The 17,775-nt window shown below is 45.1% G+C and overlaps 1 protein-coding gene across 1 annotated transcript in view; it reads right to left on the bottom strand.

The window, feature by feature from the left end:
- Nucleotides 1–3,206: 3,206 nt before the first annotated feature.
- LOC102804393 (acyl-CoA dehydrogenase family member 11-like) overlaps nucleotides 3,207–17,775 on the bottom strand; it is a 29,339-nt gene continuing 14,770 nt past the window's right edge. Inside the window, exons 10-12 of the mRNA XM_085491244.1 lie at nucleotides 14,967–15,059; nucleotides 5,704–6,056; nucleotides 3,207–4,380 (exon numbers count right to left, since the gene is read on the bottom strand). Coding sequence (XP_085347370.1) covers nucleotides 4,251–4,380; nucleotides 5,704–6,056; nucleotides 14,967–15,059 — 576 coding nt within the window. The 3' untranslated portion in view covers nucleotides 3,207–4,250. The remainder of the gene's footprint in view (nucleotides 4,381–5,703; nucleotides 6,057–14,966; nucleotides 15,060–17,775) is intronic.

Below are 17,775 nucleotides of genomic sequence, written 5' to 3'. Positions count from 1 at the left end.
AGCACCTATGGGAAAACTTCATCATCCATTATGGTTTTCCCCAACGCTTGCACTCAGACCAGGGCAGAAATTTTGAGAGTGAGGTGATTCGTGAGCTCTGCAAGATTTCTGGCATACAGAAGACCAGAACAACTCCCTATCGGCCACAAGGTAATGGACAGGTGGAGAGATTTAACCGCACATTGTTAGGGATGTTAGGTACCCTCAGTGATGACCAGAAGAAGGACTGGAAATCGTATGTTGCGCCGCTTGTTCATGCCTATAATTGCACCCGGCATGACACTACGGGCTACTCGCCATATTTCTTGATGTTTGGGAGACACCCTAGACTACCGATTGACCTGTATTTGGGTATAGAACCTGAGACTACAGAAAGTAGAAGTCATCACGAGTTTGCCCATGCACTGAGGGACAGGTTAAAGTTTGCTTATGAATTGGCACGCCAAGGTGCAGAGAAGTCTGCTGGTAGTAACAAGAAACGATATGATCTCAAGGCACATGAGTCAATCTTAGAACCAGGTGACCGGGTATTGGTTAGGAACGTTAAGATTAGAGGAAAGCACAAATTAGCAAATTTATGGGAGAGCACACCCTATCAAGTGGTTGAGAGACCCAATCATGATATACCAGTATATGTGGTACAACCTGAGAATAGCAGGGGAGGTAAACGACGCACATTGCATCGTAACTTACTGCTTCCATGTACAGCTCTGCCATGTCCACAACCGACATGCAGTAGACCAAGTAGAACCAGGAGGCTGCCACGTATACAGCGTCGACAGTCAGAAGATAAAGATACTACTACTGACAGTTCTGATTCTGAGGAGGACGATAATGATATATCTCTACCAACTTTTCCTATCAATGTGCCAGTGTATGCAACTTCTGAAGCTGCAGAACCTGACCCGAAGATTAGTGTCCCTGACACTGTTCACAACACAAGTGACTCTGTCTCAATCATCCTTGATGGACGTGATGATCAGTCTGCACTACCTGAACTGAGCATGTTAACTCCAACTGCAGAATCATGTGTGCGACAACCTGATAGGATTGAGAGTGAGGGTACTGCTAATCCTGAACCTACTGAATCTAATAGCCAAGTTGAAGTAGTTGTTGAACAGAACCAAGAAAGTGAATTGGATGTCACGGAGCCAGTGTTAGAAACTAGCTCAGAACGTCAATCACTTGAGTGCAGTGGCAGTCCTGATGAGGTCAAAGAATCTGATGTATTGGAGCCAGAGGTGTCTGACACTCAGTTGAGAAGATCAAAGAGAACGATTAATCCTCCTGACCGTTATGGCTATTCTCAACAAATGGTGACTGCAACGTCTGATTGGATGGCGAAAGCAGACTTTCTTATTGCAGTGAGGAATCAGTTTTCTAAGAATTCTGAAGCTGATCTGTGCAGTGCTATAATAGATATTGTTACTAAAGGGTAAACCTTGTTTGACATGTTTGGTGTCTTCTTGCAATTTGGTGATGTAATGTCGGGACGACATTTCTCCTAGTGGGGGAGTGTGTGGCGGTCTATAGTGAGAGCGCCATCTATAGTATGGTGTGCGATTAACTTTGTTTATGCTTAAGTCTGTGCGTCGGGGTGTCGGTCAACATGGCGGGTTAGTGTGTCATGTTCGAATTGTTTCTGTCTGTGTGGGCAAGTCGATTTTCCTGTTAAATCGACTGAATGCCTTCCAAAGTCTGAACTAAAGTGGTTATGGATGTCGTGGAACGCTTGGGACAGGCGAAATCGTGTTTGCGTGGAATTTAGTAGCTGGCAGAAGTCTTTTCCGAAAGTTGTGGTTGTGTGGATCGACCGCAGAGGTTGCAGTCTGCTGTTGCCATTGTGTTGAACGAAACTGTGGTTGAACCAAATATCCAGGTTCCTGTGAGTACAATCGTTGACATTTTGAGTTCTGTACGCCAGTATTAACTGTTTCCAGTAGATCGACTCGACCAATTATGTTGTCCCGTCGAGATTTCAACTAAAGTAAAGACTGTTCTTCGTTGTGGAAATTCCCGCCATTCGTATCACGTGACTTTCTGTTGTCGTCATCCAGTTGGACTGACTTGTTTACCGTCCCAGACATCTACCAAACTTTGATCCGTGTGACATTCAGCATCAAGTAGAAAGTGCATAAATTGACTGTGACATTTTACTGTTGTGCCTTTCCCGGACCTACGTTGTGATCAAACTTATTATTTTCTATAACGTTAGTCTGCATTTAGTGTAATTCGCCTGCTCTGGCATTGCGTAAGCCAGTGTGTAGTTTGCATTTTGCATGATATTCTTTACCGATAATTATTTTGTGTCGTATACATTTATTTAGTCCAGAGTACTTTACCTGGATTTGTGTATTTTACTATACATACATATTGTGACTACCATTCTGGTGAGTGATATTACTGAATAATTACCTTAAATTGTGTCATTTTGGTATTCACTTAAACCAAACTATTTCTGAGGTATCTTATTGTTATAGTTGATACTTGTAGTGTTACATGCATGATTTGGAACTTTGGTCTGCTTTGCATGTTTAAAACATTTTGTATTTTGGATGTCTTTAGTATTCAGTAGTTGAACTCAAACAATATTTTATTATTGAATAGTTAACTATTTTCTGTTTATATAAACCTGTGAATATACTATTTCAGTGATTGTGTGGGAATTATTTGTACTTCCCTACTGTTACGGTATTGTAGATGACCGCATTGGTTGTGTGTTATTTGAGAGCATACGTTGCATTACGATAGTCTTAGTATTTTACAGTTGAGCTAATGCATACTGTTGTATTTAGTAATCTTTTCAATTATAGTAACTTTGAAGTATTTTCCTTTTATTTTACCTGTATTTAGTATCCGAGTGCTGATCTCTGTTGTTACTAGTATATACTTCTATGTACTGAGGGAATACTCAGGCATTCATAGCCTTAGTACCTATTACGTAGTATCTATCTGCATTCAGTGTTTCTAGTTAGTAAATACTGTATTGTGTATGTGGTAGCCATTTGTATTGAGTAAGTTAGGATTACTGTGTATGCCATACATTCTCTTCAGTACTCTGTACTGATGTGTTGGCCTATATGGTTGTAGCAGTTTGTGGCACTATACATTACTGTGCATAGATATTCCTGTTAGTCATTATAGTAACAACGTAATGAGTAGTATATTGTAATACATTTTCATAGCACATTACAGAATACTTGTAATTGTATTTTCTACTTTTTATTGAGACTTTTATTGAGAAATAACTGCTTTACGTGACACATTACTGTGTATTACTGTATCCAAGTAGCGATAATTACGATTGTGTTTTTGCTTGTTCAGCGTTAATACAACATTCTAACTTTACATGCAACACTGAGCTGGGTATTTTGTTATCGAACCCGAGTCCCCACGACCGCATTTAGCCCACTGCCCCGAAATATTACTTGTATCCTACCGTTACTGTGTGTGTAGCTTACACATACATCAGTATATTAACACCAAAGTTATTTTTAAATCACATAGTTTCTGTTTTTATGGTAGCGGTTGTGTCATTATATAATGTGCCATTTCCTTAAAATTTCTTTAAAGGGGGACCTGTCAAACCCAGGGATTACACAAAGGAATCATGGGATACTATTGTTTATGTTTTTTACAATGTCAATCTATCTATTGTACTTTTAATCCAGAAAGCGAATTTCTTGTGAGATTAGGCTTATGCAACTATTAGTGATTTATAATACAATATAAGCATATGCATAGCAACTTTGTGAAAACCAATGATATATATAATAATCACACAATATCAATAAAATTCTCAATTCCCAAAAGCTTGTAAATACAATATAGTATATTTGTACCTGAATTGTCCAAAACACTTATCAGTAAAAGTAAACAAGAATAAATATGGCCAGAATTATTGCATTGTAAAGTGCATCAACAAATTGATGAAAAAAAATTCTATTTAATGCATGGACAGTTAAATTCTGTTAAAACAGTGTTTTTTTTTTGCCCTGGCAATTCAACCACCTGGTTGAATGGATCAAATCAAGATGCAATATATCAACCTAAATACTAATGAGAACAAACAATTGAATATTTTTGTCACAAAATTTCACTGTTCAAAATATTGTTACCACTTGCTGAATCAGATGATGACTCAGCTTCTACAAAAATATAATTGAAATTTAACAATTCAGCCTGCTTCAAAATAATTATTTTTAATGGACAAATTAATAGAAGCATTATGGTACGCAATATACTTTATTTCACATTTTGCTCAGTGGTTTGTTGGTGTAACCATCCATCACTATGCTTGTATCCATGGCGATATTCTTTTTGTCATAGTAACCATAACTGTGGTTCGTCACAGCTGGAATTAAATCCTGCTCACACCACCTGAGAAAAAGTGAGAAGTTGATGAGAAACCCCAATGAATGAAACTAAAAAATTGAAAGCTACAAAAACAAAGTAATTAGTTTTTTAGAACCGTTGAGGGTGTCCTTGGTATGTAAAGCCTTGGCACTGACAGGAAGGGGTGATTGTATTCAATTAAAAAAGCTGCATCACCATGACCTTTAAGTCTGACCTAATTAGACGCAAGTTCAAGTGCCTGGTAATAGTTACCACATAAGTTACCATGGAAACAGAAAACTGTGTTATGCATACAGAAATATTACTAATATGTGTCAATGTACCTGAAATGTAAAACATGTATAAATTTTTTTTTATTACACCAGAGCCAAAAAAATAATTGTTGTTGCAGTATAATGATTATTGCACTCAATATATAGTTACAAATGTTGTGATTATGGACAGGTATTGGAGAAATTGATATGCAGATTAGTAAGCCATCAGTTTTTGTCATATGCAGATTAGTAAGTCACCATTTCTTTTTTCATTTGCAGATTAAGTAAGCCACCAGTTTATTTTTTATATGCATATTAGTAAGTCGCTATTTCTTTTTTCGTTAGCACATATAAGCTGCCATGTTCTCAAACGCAGAATAGTAGGCTGCCATTTTTTTTTATCATTTTTATCATTTTATCAAGTTATCATTTTGTTTCCATATGCAGATTAGTAACAACAGGTGTTTTTTCACATGCATATTAGTAAGCCACCATTTAAAATAGAAAGCAGCCAGAGTTTTTTCATATACAAATTAGTATGCCACTCGTGGGGGCAAAGCTATGTCACAGAACATTCTATGTTGCTAAGTGTAATCACTGTACCATGTATTTCTATGGGCTCTGTGTGAGCTGCTGTGGAACGCTGGTTAAAGAGCCGTTGAAATAGCACAAACTCAACTTGCAGTAATCCTGGGTAACCAAATTTATATATGTTGCACATATATGGGTAATCTTGTTACACTGTTCAGGAGTATCTCAACAACTATCACAATCACAGTTTTTTGGGAATTTTTGGCCTTTATTTTCATTGTTGTTGCCAGGCAGTAAAATTACCTGGATGTTCGCTCCAAGGATAAATTTTTTTCATTAACATATTAGTAAGCTGCCATTCTTTATATGCAGATTAGTGAGACTGCACAGCCTTTTCCATATGCCTATTATTAAAATCCTTGTGTGTCAAAAATAGAAGTGACCTAAAGTATGTGGATGTTTCACTGGATAACCGCAGCTACTCATATGATTATAAATATGCAAAGCTTTCCCCTACATAAGAATCAATTTAGACAAGTTTACATGTACATGTTTTTATTACCTTACGGCGATGGTGGCATCATGCGCCATTGCTTCATCCCACGCAGCTTGCTCTAACAGCAGGGAAGCCATGTAGCACCGAGCCAAACTGAAAGCAAAATCCCTTGCTGCAACCTGTAACATGGCAGGATCATCAGCAAATGTAACTTCCAAGAACTTGGCAAGTTTACCCACACTTTGGGATGTCAGCTCACAGCCTCTTTGTACATTCGGATTGGTGGATTTTGTAGCTGTTGTCAGTTTGTTTTGTATTTCTTTCATCAAAGCCTGCAAGACTTGTCCTTGTGTTTTACTAATGGATCTAAGTACATCTAAAGACAGTATATTGGTTGTACCTTCCCAGATTGGAAGAACCTGCAACAAAACAATAACTATATCATGTCTCTCACTTAACTTACACAGAGATGCAAATGCTGTGTAACAAAATGTCTCTCAACTGCCAAGATTAAGAGGGTATCAGCTCCGTTTTTAAAATTAATTTTGTGGTATGAAATAAAACAACAAATAGATCAAATTTTCTACATGTAACTATGCTAGTATGTGGTATACAAATAGCATGACATGAATTGTTGTTCAAACTATATACAGTGACCCCTCGCTGAGTCACGGTTTTGGCTAAGTTCCAGGTAGTTGGATTGTGTTTTGCTGGCAATTTTGGAGTAGAAGAACTAGTTTTCGCATCAGGTATTTAATTGGCCGTTAAAGGGCTGACGGAGGCAACTTAACACCAACTGGCCGTCAAGTACTGAGATACAAAGCCCGACTTGAGGTGTCAACAGGGATGTGAAATAAAGAAAACGTACTATAAATAAACCCACGTGTGTACATGTGCTTTTTATAATGTACGTGTGCATAAAGCCCTCTTTCACAAGACCCATTGGTAAGTCGCAACACAAGTCGTGGCTTTTGCTTGGATTCAGAGACCCATGACTTAGCAAGGGGCCATTGTATACATTCTAAAATGTGACATCATATATATTGAGGTAGTTCACTACATAGAAAAAAAATGATCACAGTAAATCATTGAAAAATTGTTGTGTAATGATTCACATACACGCAAATCATTCATATTTAAAATACTTATGAGGAAAGAATGATGTGATTAGGAAAATATATACAAAATAATAAAAAAAAATTTGAAACATTTCTCATAAGAATCCATGTAAACACATTATTCCATTGATAACTTGTACTACGATAATATTCAAAATTCCCAATTTGTTTTTTTTGACAGCCCTAATAACACTACATCATTGTGCATATCATTTCTTAGCATAGGTTACCAATTACAACACTTACGCTGTTTTATATCATTCGTGTTGGCTACCCATGGAGGATTACAGTAGGCGATGTGTTTAGTAAAATCTACCAAGGCTTGTTCGTGAAATTTAGTAGAACCATGCAAATAATTGTTGACAAATAAAACTTGGATTTGCTTGTCTATGTATCTCACAGAAAATGTAATGCACACATGTACAATAAATTCAAGTTTGTGTTTTTTATCTGAATAACAGCAAATAGTGAATGAAGTATTACATGATTCAACCTTAACTTTAGTAAGATGAATTTAAAGCCAAAACAATAGGGAAAAAATGAGTATTGAGAGATATTGCTCTGGAACAGCATTAATTAAAACAAAATCAGCCATTATGAATATATGTATAATGAATATATAAAATTTGAACATAGTCAGTCAAAGCATGTCAGAGATATGGCTCTAGAAGCCCATTCATTAAAACAAAATTAGGCGAGGGTTCTCCGAACCCGTCTATTCACATAGTTCATACCCACCATAGACTCCGGTCAGTCAAAATGACTATTTTGAACTGTAGGCATTAATCAGCGATTCTGCCGGTGACAGAGAGATAGAATCTAGGTCAGGGGAAGCCCCATGGCAGCGCCACAGGTAGCCGTCCTTCACTCTGGTTCCTTTCTCTCCGCCTCGAGGACTTAGACCAACACGACGGAAAGAGTGGGGAGGTTGGGGGGGGGACCCGGAGTCTATGGTGGGTATGAACTATGTGAATAGGCGGGTTCAGAGAACCCTCGCCTAAATTCACTATGTTCAATTACCCACCATAGACTCCGGTCAGTCAAAATGACTATTTTGAACTGTAGGCAGAGTCGGACACCGATAGGTGGCGGGTTTTTCCGAGCAAACAGAAAAAAACGGAGAATGATGAAAGACTTTCCCCCAGTCCGGGATGAAAAACAAACCCAAAAACCTAAGTTAAGACCCAAGAAGGGTGGTGTCTTACCTTGCCTGTGCTGTCCCAGAAGCAAGAAGCCAATGCTGCTGTGGTGACAGGGTTCGGTGTGCCCGAGAAAGCTAGACCCAAGCCGAACTCGGGGGTGATAGCTTGAAGTAGGACCGAAACAGTTCGCATGAGGGCGTAGGTCGACAGAAGCGAAACCTGGGAGCTTCCAGGAAGTGCTAGTGAAACAGACAATCTGCCCGCAAAAATGCAGAGACTGACTTATCACCTATGCGCAGAGGCCCCTGCAGTCGTTCGGGCTGGGTCAGCAAACAAGGCCTGACACGCTACGACGGGGCCTAACATGAAGAGACCCTGCTCAATAGATTGGGTGTCTCCTAGGTAGTAGTTGATGAAGACGTTCTGCGTTCTCCAGAAGCCTGCCCTCAGAATGTGTTTGAGGGGGGCACCTGACGCTAGCGCTAGTGAGTTAGCAATCGCACGGACCTCATGTTCTTGTACTTGGTGTCTCTGCAAGGTCTGTGTTGAGGAGGATAGTGTATTATAGACCTCCAGTACAGTTGCAGTAATCCACCTGGGGATGGAAGTCGGGGAAACCGGCTTATCCCGCTTGTCAGGGCCGTAACACAAAAACATGTGTTTGGTTCCCTGTCTAGAAAACCTGGTACGGTTCTCGTAGCAACTCAGCAATTCCTACTGATCCTCCGGACTGACAATATTTGCCAGCCGGGGGATGACGATCGATTGAAGATCGTGTCCTGGAATTTGGTTCTTGGCGAGAACCCGATTCGTGTCTTAGTACAACTTGATCGCCCATACAAGCGGCACAACCGTCCGCAAAGGATAGTGCGCGCCTAGCTTTGACCGGCGCCTACCTGAGGCGAGGGCCAGTAGGAAGACTATTTTCCACATCAAAAAATTGAGTGGTGCTGATTGGAGAGGCTCAAAAGGCAGTCTGCTTAGAGCAGACAACATAGCCGACGAGTCCCAGTTGGGTGGCTCCCTTGTATGGGGTCTTGAAAGCAGTAAATAGTCTCCTAAAAATAGGACAATCGGCTAGTCTTGTTCCCATACGTTCTGAGTGGTGGGGACAAGACCAACCTGTAGCCAACGCTCGCTGCGTAGAACAAACCCACTTCGTCAAACAGGTGGAAGAAGGAGCCTGCTACCTAGCCAATAGAGGGATGGTATGGATCAATCTCCCTTCTGCTACACCAATCAGTGTATGCTTGCAGCCTAGAAATGTAGGCCGCGTAGATGGAATCCCTGTTCGCCCTGGCCAGGACGTTGGCAGCCCGCTCAGATAAGGCTTTCATATGTGCGGGTCTACTGAGAGCCTCTATGCTGGGCTCGTTGGTAGTGCGCCGTCTGGTTGGGACGGCAGGTCCGGTAAGTCCGGAAGCACTGCTGGCGCTTTGACTAGCCTTCCCAACAGAAGTGGAAACTAGGCCTTGCTTGGCCAATTGGGTGCAACCCATGATAATATGCGGGTGTGCACCTGTCGAAACTTTTCTCCGGTGCCCGGTGAACTAGCGGGAAGGGAGGAAAGGCGCACACAACTAAGTGGGTCCACGGGGCTAGCAAAGTGACCCTGGCCCAGGCTCCTGGAGTCAGCAGGAGTGTTACGTACGTCGGGAGCTTGGCGTTCCGGAGTGCGGCAAAACGGTCCAACCTTGGACCGTCCCACAGCCGAAAACAGCCTAGAGGCTACCCACTGGGGTATCAGCTACTCCGTGTTCTGGAGACAGAGCCGCCCTAAAAGGGCGTCGCCAGACTGTTCCTCACCCCTGGAAGGTGGTGTGCGGTTAGCTCCACATTGTATTCCAGGCACCAAAGGAGGATTTTGCTCCGCTAGGACTGACAACGATGGGGAACGCGTTCCCCCCTCCTTCTTGAAGGAGACCACCGCTGCGTTGCCTGTGCGGAGCAGGACTCTGTGATCTCGAACTACGGGTAGAAAGCGTGGTAGTGCTAAGTACACTGCTCTCAGTTCGAGCCGGTTGATATGGTAGTCCCGAAACTAATGCGGGACCATATCCTCAGGCTTATTGGACCAATAGATGCGCTCCCCAACCCTAGGGGGAGGTATCTGTTACCAGAGTCATACCTGCGGCGAGCGGGCCCAAGGGGCTCCCCTGTCCGAGGTTGGCCAGTGACGACCACCAGGGCAGGGCTTCCTTCACTTGGTCCGAGATCGAAACCCGCCTATCTAGTTCCCATAGGAGAGCTCGGCGCTATAACAAGCGTTATACCGGGCGGCTGCGTAGTGCGGCCTGGGGAACGACCCTTCGAACCGAGGTCATCATTTCGATGATCCGTGTTAGTTCGCGGAGGGACACAGAGGGAACTCTGACTAGGCATTCGGCTAGGCTGCCTAGCGCTAAGCAATACGCTTGAAATAGCTAAGCCAAGCATACCTCTGTGTCAAAACTCCATGCCCAGGGACACCAACTGCACGTTGGGTCGAGGTGGGACTTGTCGATTTACCAATGAGCCCAACTGGTGAAGTAAATCCCGTGTTAGCCTGACACGTTCGGCTATTACCCCTTGCCCGGGTTGTTGGTAACCGGAAGTCTGGGTACGGATTGAGGTGTACCGACATCTGGTGAAGCAGCAGCACTACCTGTTTCATCACTCTGGTGAACACGTAGGGCGCTGTGCCTAACCCGAACGGGGAGGCACCCGAGATTCGAATACTTGGCCCAGCTGGGCAATTCGAAGGAGATGGCAACTTGCTGGGTGCATCGGTACGTGCAGGTAGGCCCCGCTTAAGTCTAACGGGGCTAGCCAGTCAAAACTGTGGATGGAGAGAAGAACCCTGAATGGTGTCTCCATGTGGAACCGATCGAGGAGCACGTACTGATTCAGTCTGCCTAGGTCCAAAACTGGACGCCTGCCATTTGTAGATTTGGTACTACAAACCCATTTGGGTAGAAGCCTGGCCTTAGCCCCGGCTGATGTACCCTGTGTATGGCGTCTTTCCCCAGCAAACTGCTACTTCCTGTCTGATTGCTTCCGCCTTGCGGGAGTCCCCTGGCAGTACCCAACAGGGGAGACACTGACGGGGGGAAAAGGAGATTTCAGCGGTATCCCGTAAACTGATGTTACCACCTGGAAAGGTCCAAGGATCGGTCACCTGTTGTCTCCAAATCGGACTACACCGGCGCAATCTGTGTTGACAGGGATATGTGGCCATGTGTTCGGCAGTTGCGAGGGGGTGTGTGCTTCCTTCCCCCATGAGGTGAGTCCCCAAGGCCTGAAGTAGTCACTAAGTTGTGACCTGGCCATTCACCGAACACGTGCCTATTCCCCCCGGTTGCAGAGGTGAGCGTCAAACATGCCTCCCCTGCTGCCGGGTAGACGTCCGCCCAGGGAGGGTGAGGAGCCACCACCTGGCTCTTACCTCCCTGGGGGCGCACCACTACCCTCCCCTCCCATGGAAGAGTATAAGCGCTTGCCTCCTGGCTGACTCCAGCTAGCGGACAACGCTCTAGGGCGTTGTGTTTTCTGTGCTTGGGGTGCCCTCCGATTGCCCATGGTAGGACCAACTGGCTAGCGGATTCAAACTGAACCCTCCGGTTCATTGCACTCCAAAGCTCCGAGACTGTACCCACCATTCCCTGAACAAAGAGGGTGGAGGAAGTTCAGTCTGCGTCACTGAGGTGGGGACGTACCCCAGCTCAGCTTGTTGGCGAAAACACGTGCGTCTAAGGCCGCGTCTCGTAGCACGGTAGTGGCCCTGGCCAAGAGAGCCAGGTGACACTAGGGGGTGTCGCATGTAGATGTGCGGTGGCCCACCAGTAAAAATGTCGCCTGGTCTAGGAGGCTGGTGCGTTCTGCCTCCAAGGTCTCCAGAGTGCTGGTCACGCATAATGTGCTCAAGCAACTCTGTCCTCAGGGCTAGATGGGTCAATTGGAAAGGACACCCATGGAACGCGGCTATCCCCCTTTGCCCGGTTTGCCAAATTCGTGGTACCGGGGTCTGATCCCGAAACCACACCGACCGGGTAGCGTTTGGTCCAGTGGGAAGTGATGCCTTATGTTATCCCCACTCGGGGGCCTTATGCATTACATCCTCCACGGCTGACCAACGCCGCCCATCAACACCGTTTGCATGTTCTGCGCCCCACTCCGCACTCAGACGGACAGGGAGAGACTTGCCAACGGGGTTGCTTTGGATCCCGATGCCCGTGATCCCATAAGCGTTGAAGCAACCTTAGGTGGTTGCTTTAGGATCAAGGGTGGGGGTATATACATCGTATCACTAGGATCAATGATACTCCACCTCACCCCAAAAGCGTGGCTCACCGAGTCATACAGATGGATGACTCTGAGGGAACACCCGGAGTACCGGCTGTATCCGACGTGAGCGAACTGCATCTCCTTTCACTTTAATATGTGAGAGGGAGCGTGTTCGACTGTGCGTCTCATGACAGGGTCGGTTCCCTCTGGGGACGCCCGTGGGTCGGTAAGAAAGGAGTCAAAACCCACAGCGGGGACCGGACACAAGGAAAAACTCGTTATCATTGTACCGTTACTGCGTCACGAACTCTAGCTGGCTGAAAGTAGGGGGGGTCAACGTGTGCCCTGCCCTGAAAGCCCTGCCCCGAGATCAAAGACTTGGCTGCCAGCACCCCGTTGGCATTCAGTGCCCGAGGATCCCGAGAAGGACCGGGGCAATTAGCCTGGGCCTCGGCCACCCCCCAAAATAGTGGGAGAGCCGTGCCTGGGAACGGGGGTTCCCCGGAAGAGACGTGTTTGAATGCAAACATGCTTTCGTGTCTCTTCCTGCTTGCCCACCGAGGGGACACAGTGGAGACAGCTCGCTCGGACTGCGTCTGATCTACCCGGCCTGCCAGGGACGCAATTGCCCCGACAGTCCTTCGACCAAAGCCCTCAACTCAGAGACAAACTCGGCGCCGTGCGAGGAAAGGTCCACGAAGAGACCCGCAACGGGCCCCATAGGAGGCAAGCCTCCAGGGGCACAGCCTCGCTGCAGCCGGTAAAATCGGGTAAAACACCGCCTGAAAAAACAGACTGTGAGAATGCCCTCCGATCAGCGGGGGAGACCGAGAAAATATCGGTACCTCCGCCGTCGGGCCTCTTACTCGACGTCCCAATACATGAAGTACCGGTAGCCGAGCGTGAGAACTTTCCACTCATGCAAAACACGCAACTCACTTTAACCGATTTGTTTACTGGACGCGCGACCTTGCTGTGACGCGGTCAGTGTCAGCGATTTTGATGGCTCTGAAAGAAAATCTCAGGCCTCAGAACTCCAGTGAATAAAACACGCTTTCACGCAAAAAACCCCGAAACCCACACGTAGCCACGACAAAGCATCTCGGATGCGGGTTCTATGCTGGTAGATCCTGAATAAACCACTGTACGGTCGGCTCAAAAGACGAGGAGACCGGAAGAAAAAGGCAGCGAGCCTTGGAGCTGTCATTAAATCGATATATTGCTAAATACATTAAAAATAAAAGACGACATGCATGAGGGAGACGAATTACAGTTGTAAAAAGTGCCGCCATGAAATCAATATGTGACTACGTAGTGGCGCCGGATTTTGATTTCTTTGCTGTGAAAAATACTACACACAAAGGGGAAAACGACACGAGGGTAAAAAAAAAGACAAGGAAAACTTATCCTACCAGCTACCATGTCAGATGCCGAGCAGTGGCAACAACCCAAGCTATAAATCCGGACAGGAAAAAAAGCAGGCGATCCAGCAGAGCTCGCTAGATTTCATCTCCACTCGAGGCGGAGAGAAATTAAGAGTGAAGGACGGCTACCTGTGGCGCTGCCAGGTGGCCTCGGTCACGTGGGTTCGTGACGTAAGGGGAAAAAGAATCTTGAGGTCATGGGACTTCCCCTGACCTAGATTCTATCTCTCCGTCACCGGCAGAATCGCTGATTAATGCCTACAGTTCAAAATAGTCATTTTGACTGACCGGAGTCTATGGTGGGTAATTGAACGTAGTGAATTGGCCACTAGTCAGCCATTCAGAATCCGATCTAAAAAATAAAACAAGTTTTTTAGCACAAAAATAGCGACCATTAGGCCACTTTGAAAAGGATCGTCAAACCAATATATCCGTATATCTGTGACATGATGTATAATGAATATTAAAAATTTGAACATAATCAGTCAAAACAAGTCAGACATATGGGTCTGGAAACCCATTCATTAAAACAAAATGGCCACCAGACAGCCATTTTGAGTCTGATCTGAAAAATAAAATGACGTGCATCATGAACCCGTAATGTCTAATGTATGTACCAAGTTTGAACGAAATCCATCCATAAATGCCAGAAATGCTTGATATTTGATGATTTTTTAGCACAAAAATGACAACCATTCAGCCATTTTGAATAGGATCATCAAACCAATATATCTGTCTATCTATGACATGATGTATAATGAATATTTAAAATTTGAACATAATCAGTCAAAACAAGTTGGAAATATGGGTCTAGAAGCCCATTCATTAAAACAAAATGGCCGCCAGTCGGCCATTTTGAATGTTATCTGAAAAACAAAATTATTTGCATCAAGTTCCCATAATATCTAATGTATATATCAAGTTTGAACAAAATCCATCTGTAAACAGCCGAGAAATTCTTGATTTTTATGATTTTTCAGCACAAAAATGGCCGCCATTCGGCCATTTTGAATCAGATCGTAAAACAAAATGATGTTCATCAAGGTCCTATAATGTCCAACGTATATACAAGGTTTGAACAAAATCCATCTGTAAACAGCCGGGAAATGCTTGATTTTGATGATTTTTAGCACAAAAATGGCCGCCATTCGACCATCTTGAATCAGATCGTGCATATGTAAGATATCATGTATGATGTATGTGTGAAGTTTGATTGTGATTGGTCCAGGCATTTCTAAGATATAGGTCCGGACGCACGCACAGACGCACGCACGGAGGTGAAAACATAAGTCCCCGTTTTCGGACTGTGTCCGAACGGGGACTAATTACAAATTCCAGAGTTACAAACCTGACAAAGTTAGAACTCAAAATATAAGTTTTACCTGTGCATCACGTAAGATCCCCGGCAGTCCTGTGTCTTCTATGTAACCTTGACCACCAAAACATTCCAATCCTTCCGATGTTACTGACATTGCCTACGTGTTAATAAAGTGACTAATAACGTTAGAAAGCTCCTCTGGAAAAGTATACACTGTAACTTTGTTATAATGGAGACGTTTATAATGAATTTCCTGATATAATGAACACATTGCATGTCTCTCACTAATGTGATTCATTATAGTGAACACTTCACTATAACAAACTAATTTTAAGTCCCTCAAAAGATTTTGTTATAACGAGGTTACCGGTACATTGTTTTTTGGAACTACTACTAAAATTAGGCAGAGGGTTCTCTGAACCCACCTATACACATAGTTCATACCCAACCATAGACTCCAAAATGACTATTTTGAACTGTAGGCATTAATCAGCGATTCTGCCAATGACGGAGAGATAGAATCTTGGTCAGGGGAAGCCCTATGAACCCAAGATTCTTTTCCCTTTCCACAAACCACGTGACCGAGGCCATGTGGCGTCTCCATTATGGCTGGATAATCACTCTGGTTCCTTTCTCTCCGCATCGAGGACTTAGACCAACGCTACGGAAAGAGTGGAGTGGTTGGGGAGTTGGTTGGGGAGGACCCGGAGTCTATGGTCGATATGAACTATGTGAATAGGCGGGTTCGGAGAACCCTCTGCCTAAATTCACTACGTTCAATTACCCACCATAGACTCCGGTCAGTCAAAATGACTATTTTGACAGATGCCAGATGCCAATAGATGGAGGGCTTTCCGAGCAAACAGAAAAATGATGAAGTTCTTTCCCAGTCCGGGATGATACACTCTACAACAATCCACTCACCCTTAGTTAAGACCAAATAGAGGGTGGTGTCTTACCTTGCCTGTGCTGTCCCTGGAGCAAGAAGCCAAATGGCTGCTGCTGTGACAGGGTTTGGTGTGTCATAGAAAGCTAGCACCAAACCCGGTTCTGCGGGTTGTATGCTTTGGAAGTAAAGACCGAAACAGTTCTGCATGATGGCATAGGCCGCAAAGCAGGACCCGGGAGCTTCCAGGGAGTGCTGATGGTAGAGAAATCTGTTCGCAAAAATGCCGAGACTGACTTATCGCCTATGCGCAGGAACCCTTGTGGCCTTTCGGGCTGGGTCAGCAAACCAAGTCTGACCCGCTACGACGGGACCCAACTAAATGAATATGGTGTCTCTTAGGTAGTAGTTGATAAAGACTTCTGCGTTCTCCAGAGGCCAGCCCTCAGTGTGTGCTTGAGGGGGGCGCCTGACGCTAGCACTAGCGAGTTAGCAATCGCACAGACCTCATGCGTTCATACTTGGTGTCTCTGCACACTCTGTGCCGAAGAAGTTAAAGTATTATAAGACCTCTAATACAGTTGCAGTAATCCACCTGGCGATGGAAATTGGGGAGACCGGCCTATCCTGCCTGCCTGGGCCGTAACACAAAAACATGTGCTTGGCACCCCGTCTTGAATCCTAGGTTTTTGTAGCAACTCAGTGCTCGAACCGGGCAGAGAAGCAAAATTTGACAGCTGGGAGATGACAATCGGCTGAGGATCGTGTCCTGGGATTTGGTTCTTAGCGAGACCTGGTCACTCGCCGAACATATGCCTGTCCCCCCGGTCGCAGAGGTAAGCGTCAAACATGCTACCCCCGCTGCCAGGGTGGATGACAGCCTGGTCTCTTCCTCCCTGAGGGCACGCCGCTAATCTTCCCTCCCGTGGAAGGGTATGAGCGCTTGCCTCCTGGCTGACTCTGGCGAGCGGGAGACGCCCTAGGGTGTTGTGTTTTCTGTGCTTGGGGTGCCCTCCGCTTACCCCTGACTGGGCCAACTGACTGATTTGATCTGAACCCTCTGGTTTATTGTATTTCGAAGCTCCGACACTGTACCCGCCATTCCGCGAACAAAGAGGGTGGAAGATATCCAGTCTGCGTACCCCCTGACTCAGTTTGCCGTCGAAAACACATGCGTCTAAGGCCGCTCATTGCACAGTAGTGGCCCCGGCCAAGAGAGCCAGGTGACACTAGGAGATGTGGCCCACCAGTAAATGTGTCGCCCGGTCTAGGAGGTTGATGCTGTCTCTGAGGTCTCAGAGTACTGGGCGCGCACAATAATGCGCTCAAGCAACTCTGCCTTCAGGGCGTGATGGATCGTCTCAGATTGAGCTGATGAGAATGCCCATGGAACACGGCCATCCCACTTTACCCGGTTTGCCCAATGGAAATTCGTGGTACCAGGGTCTGGGGAAGGAGCCTTGAGATCCGGTTGGGGGTGCTTTGGTCTCATCCCACACTTCGGGGTCTGATCCCAAAACCACACTGACCGGGTAGCTTTTGGTCCAGTGGAAAGTGTTGCATTTTACCCCACCTGGGGCCTTAAGCGTTACCTCCTCCATGGCTGACCAACGTTCACCCATCAACACCATTTGCGCGTACTGCGCCGCACTCGGACGGACAGGGAGAGACGTGCCGACGGGGTTGCTTTGAATCCCGACGCCCGTGATCCCATAAGCATTGAAGCAACCGTAAGTGGTCGCCTTAGGATCAAGAATGGGGGTATTTACATCGTATCACTAGGATCAATGATACGTTACAGATGGAAGACTCTGAGGGACTGTACCGGCTGTATCTGACGCGAGCGAACTGTCCCCTTTCATATGTTGCATATGTAGATGATGCGCATTGTGCAGTAGGTTAATACATATATGTAGCATATTTTCAAATTTTGTGTTCCTAATTATTAATTATTTTGATGAAACAACATTGGTAAATAGTGCAACGT

This window comes from Saccoglossus kowalevskii, chromosome 16 (assembly GCF_978046115.1).
Source record: "Saccoglossus kowalevskii chromosome 16, keSacKowa6.1, whole genome shotgun sequence".
In the NCBI taxonomy this organism is placed as follows: domain Eukaryota; kingdom Metazoa; phylum Hemichordata; class Enteropneusta; family Harrimaniidae; genus Saccoglossus; species Saccoglossus kowalevskii.
The sequence above is the reverse complement of the archived record's forward strand: the minus strand, read 5'-3'. Positions and strand labels throughout refer to the sequence as shown.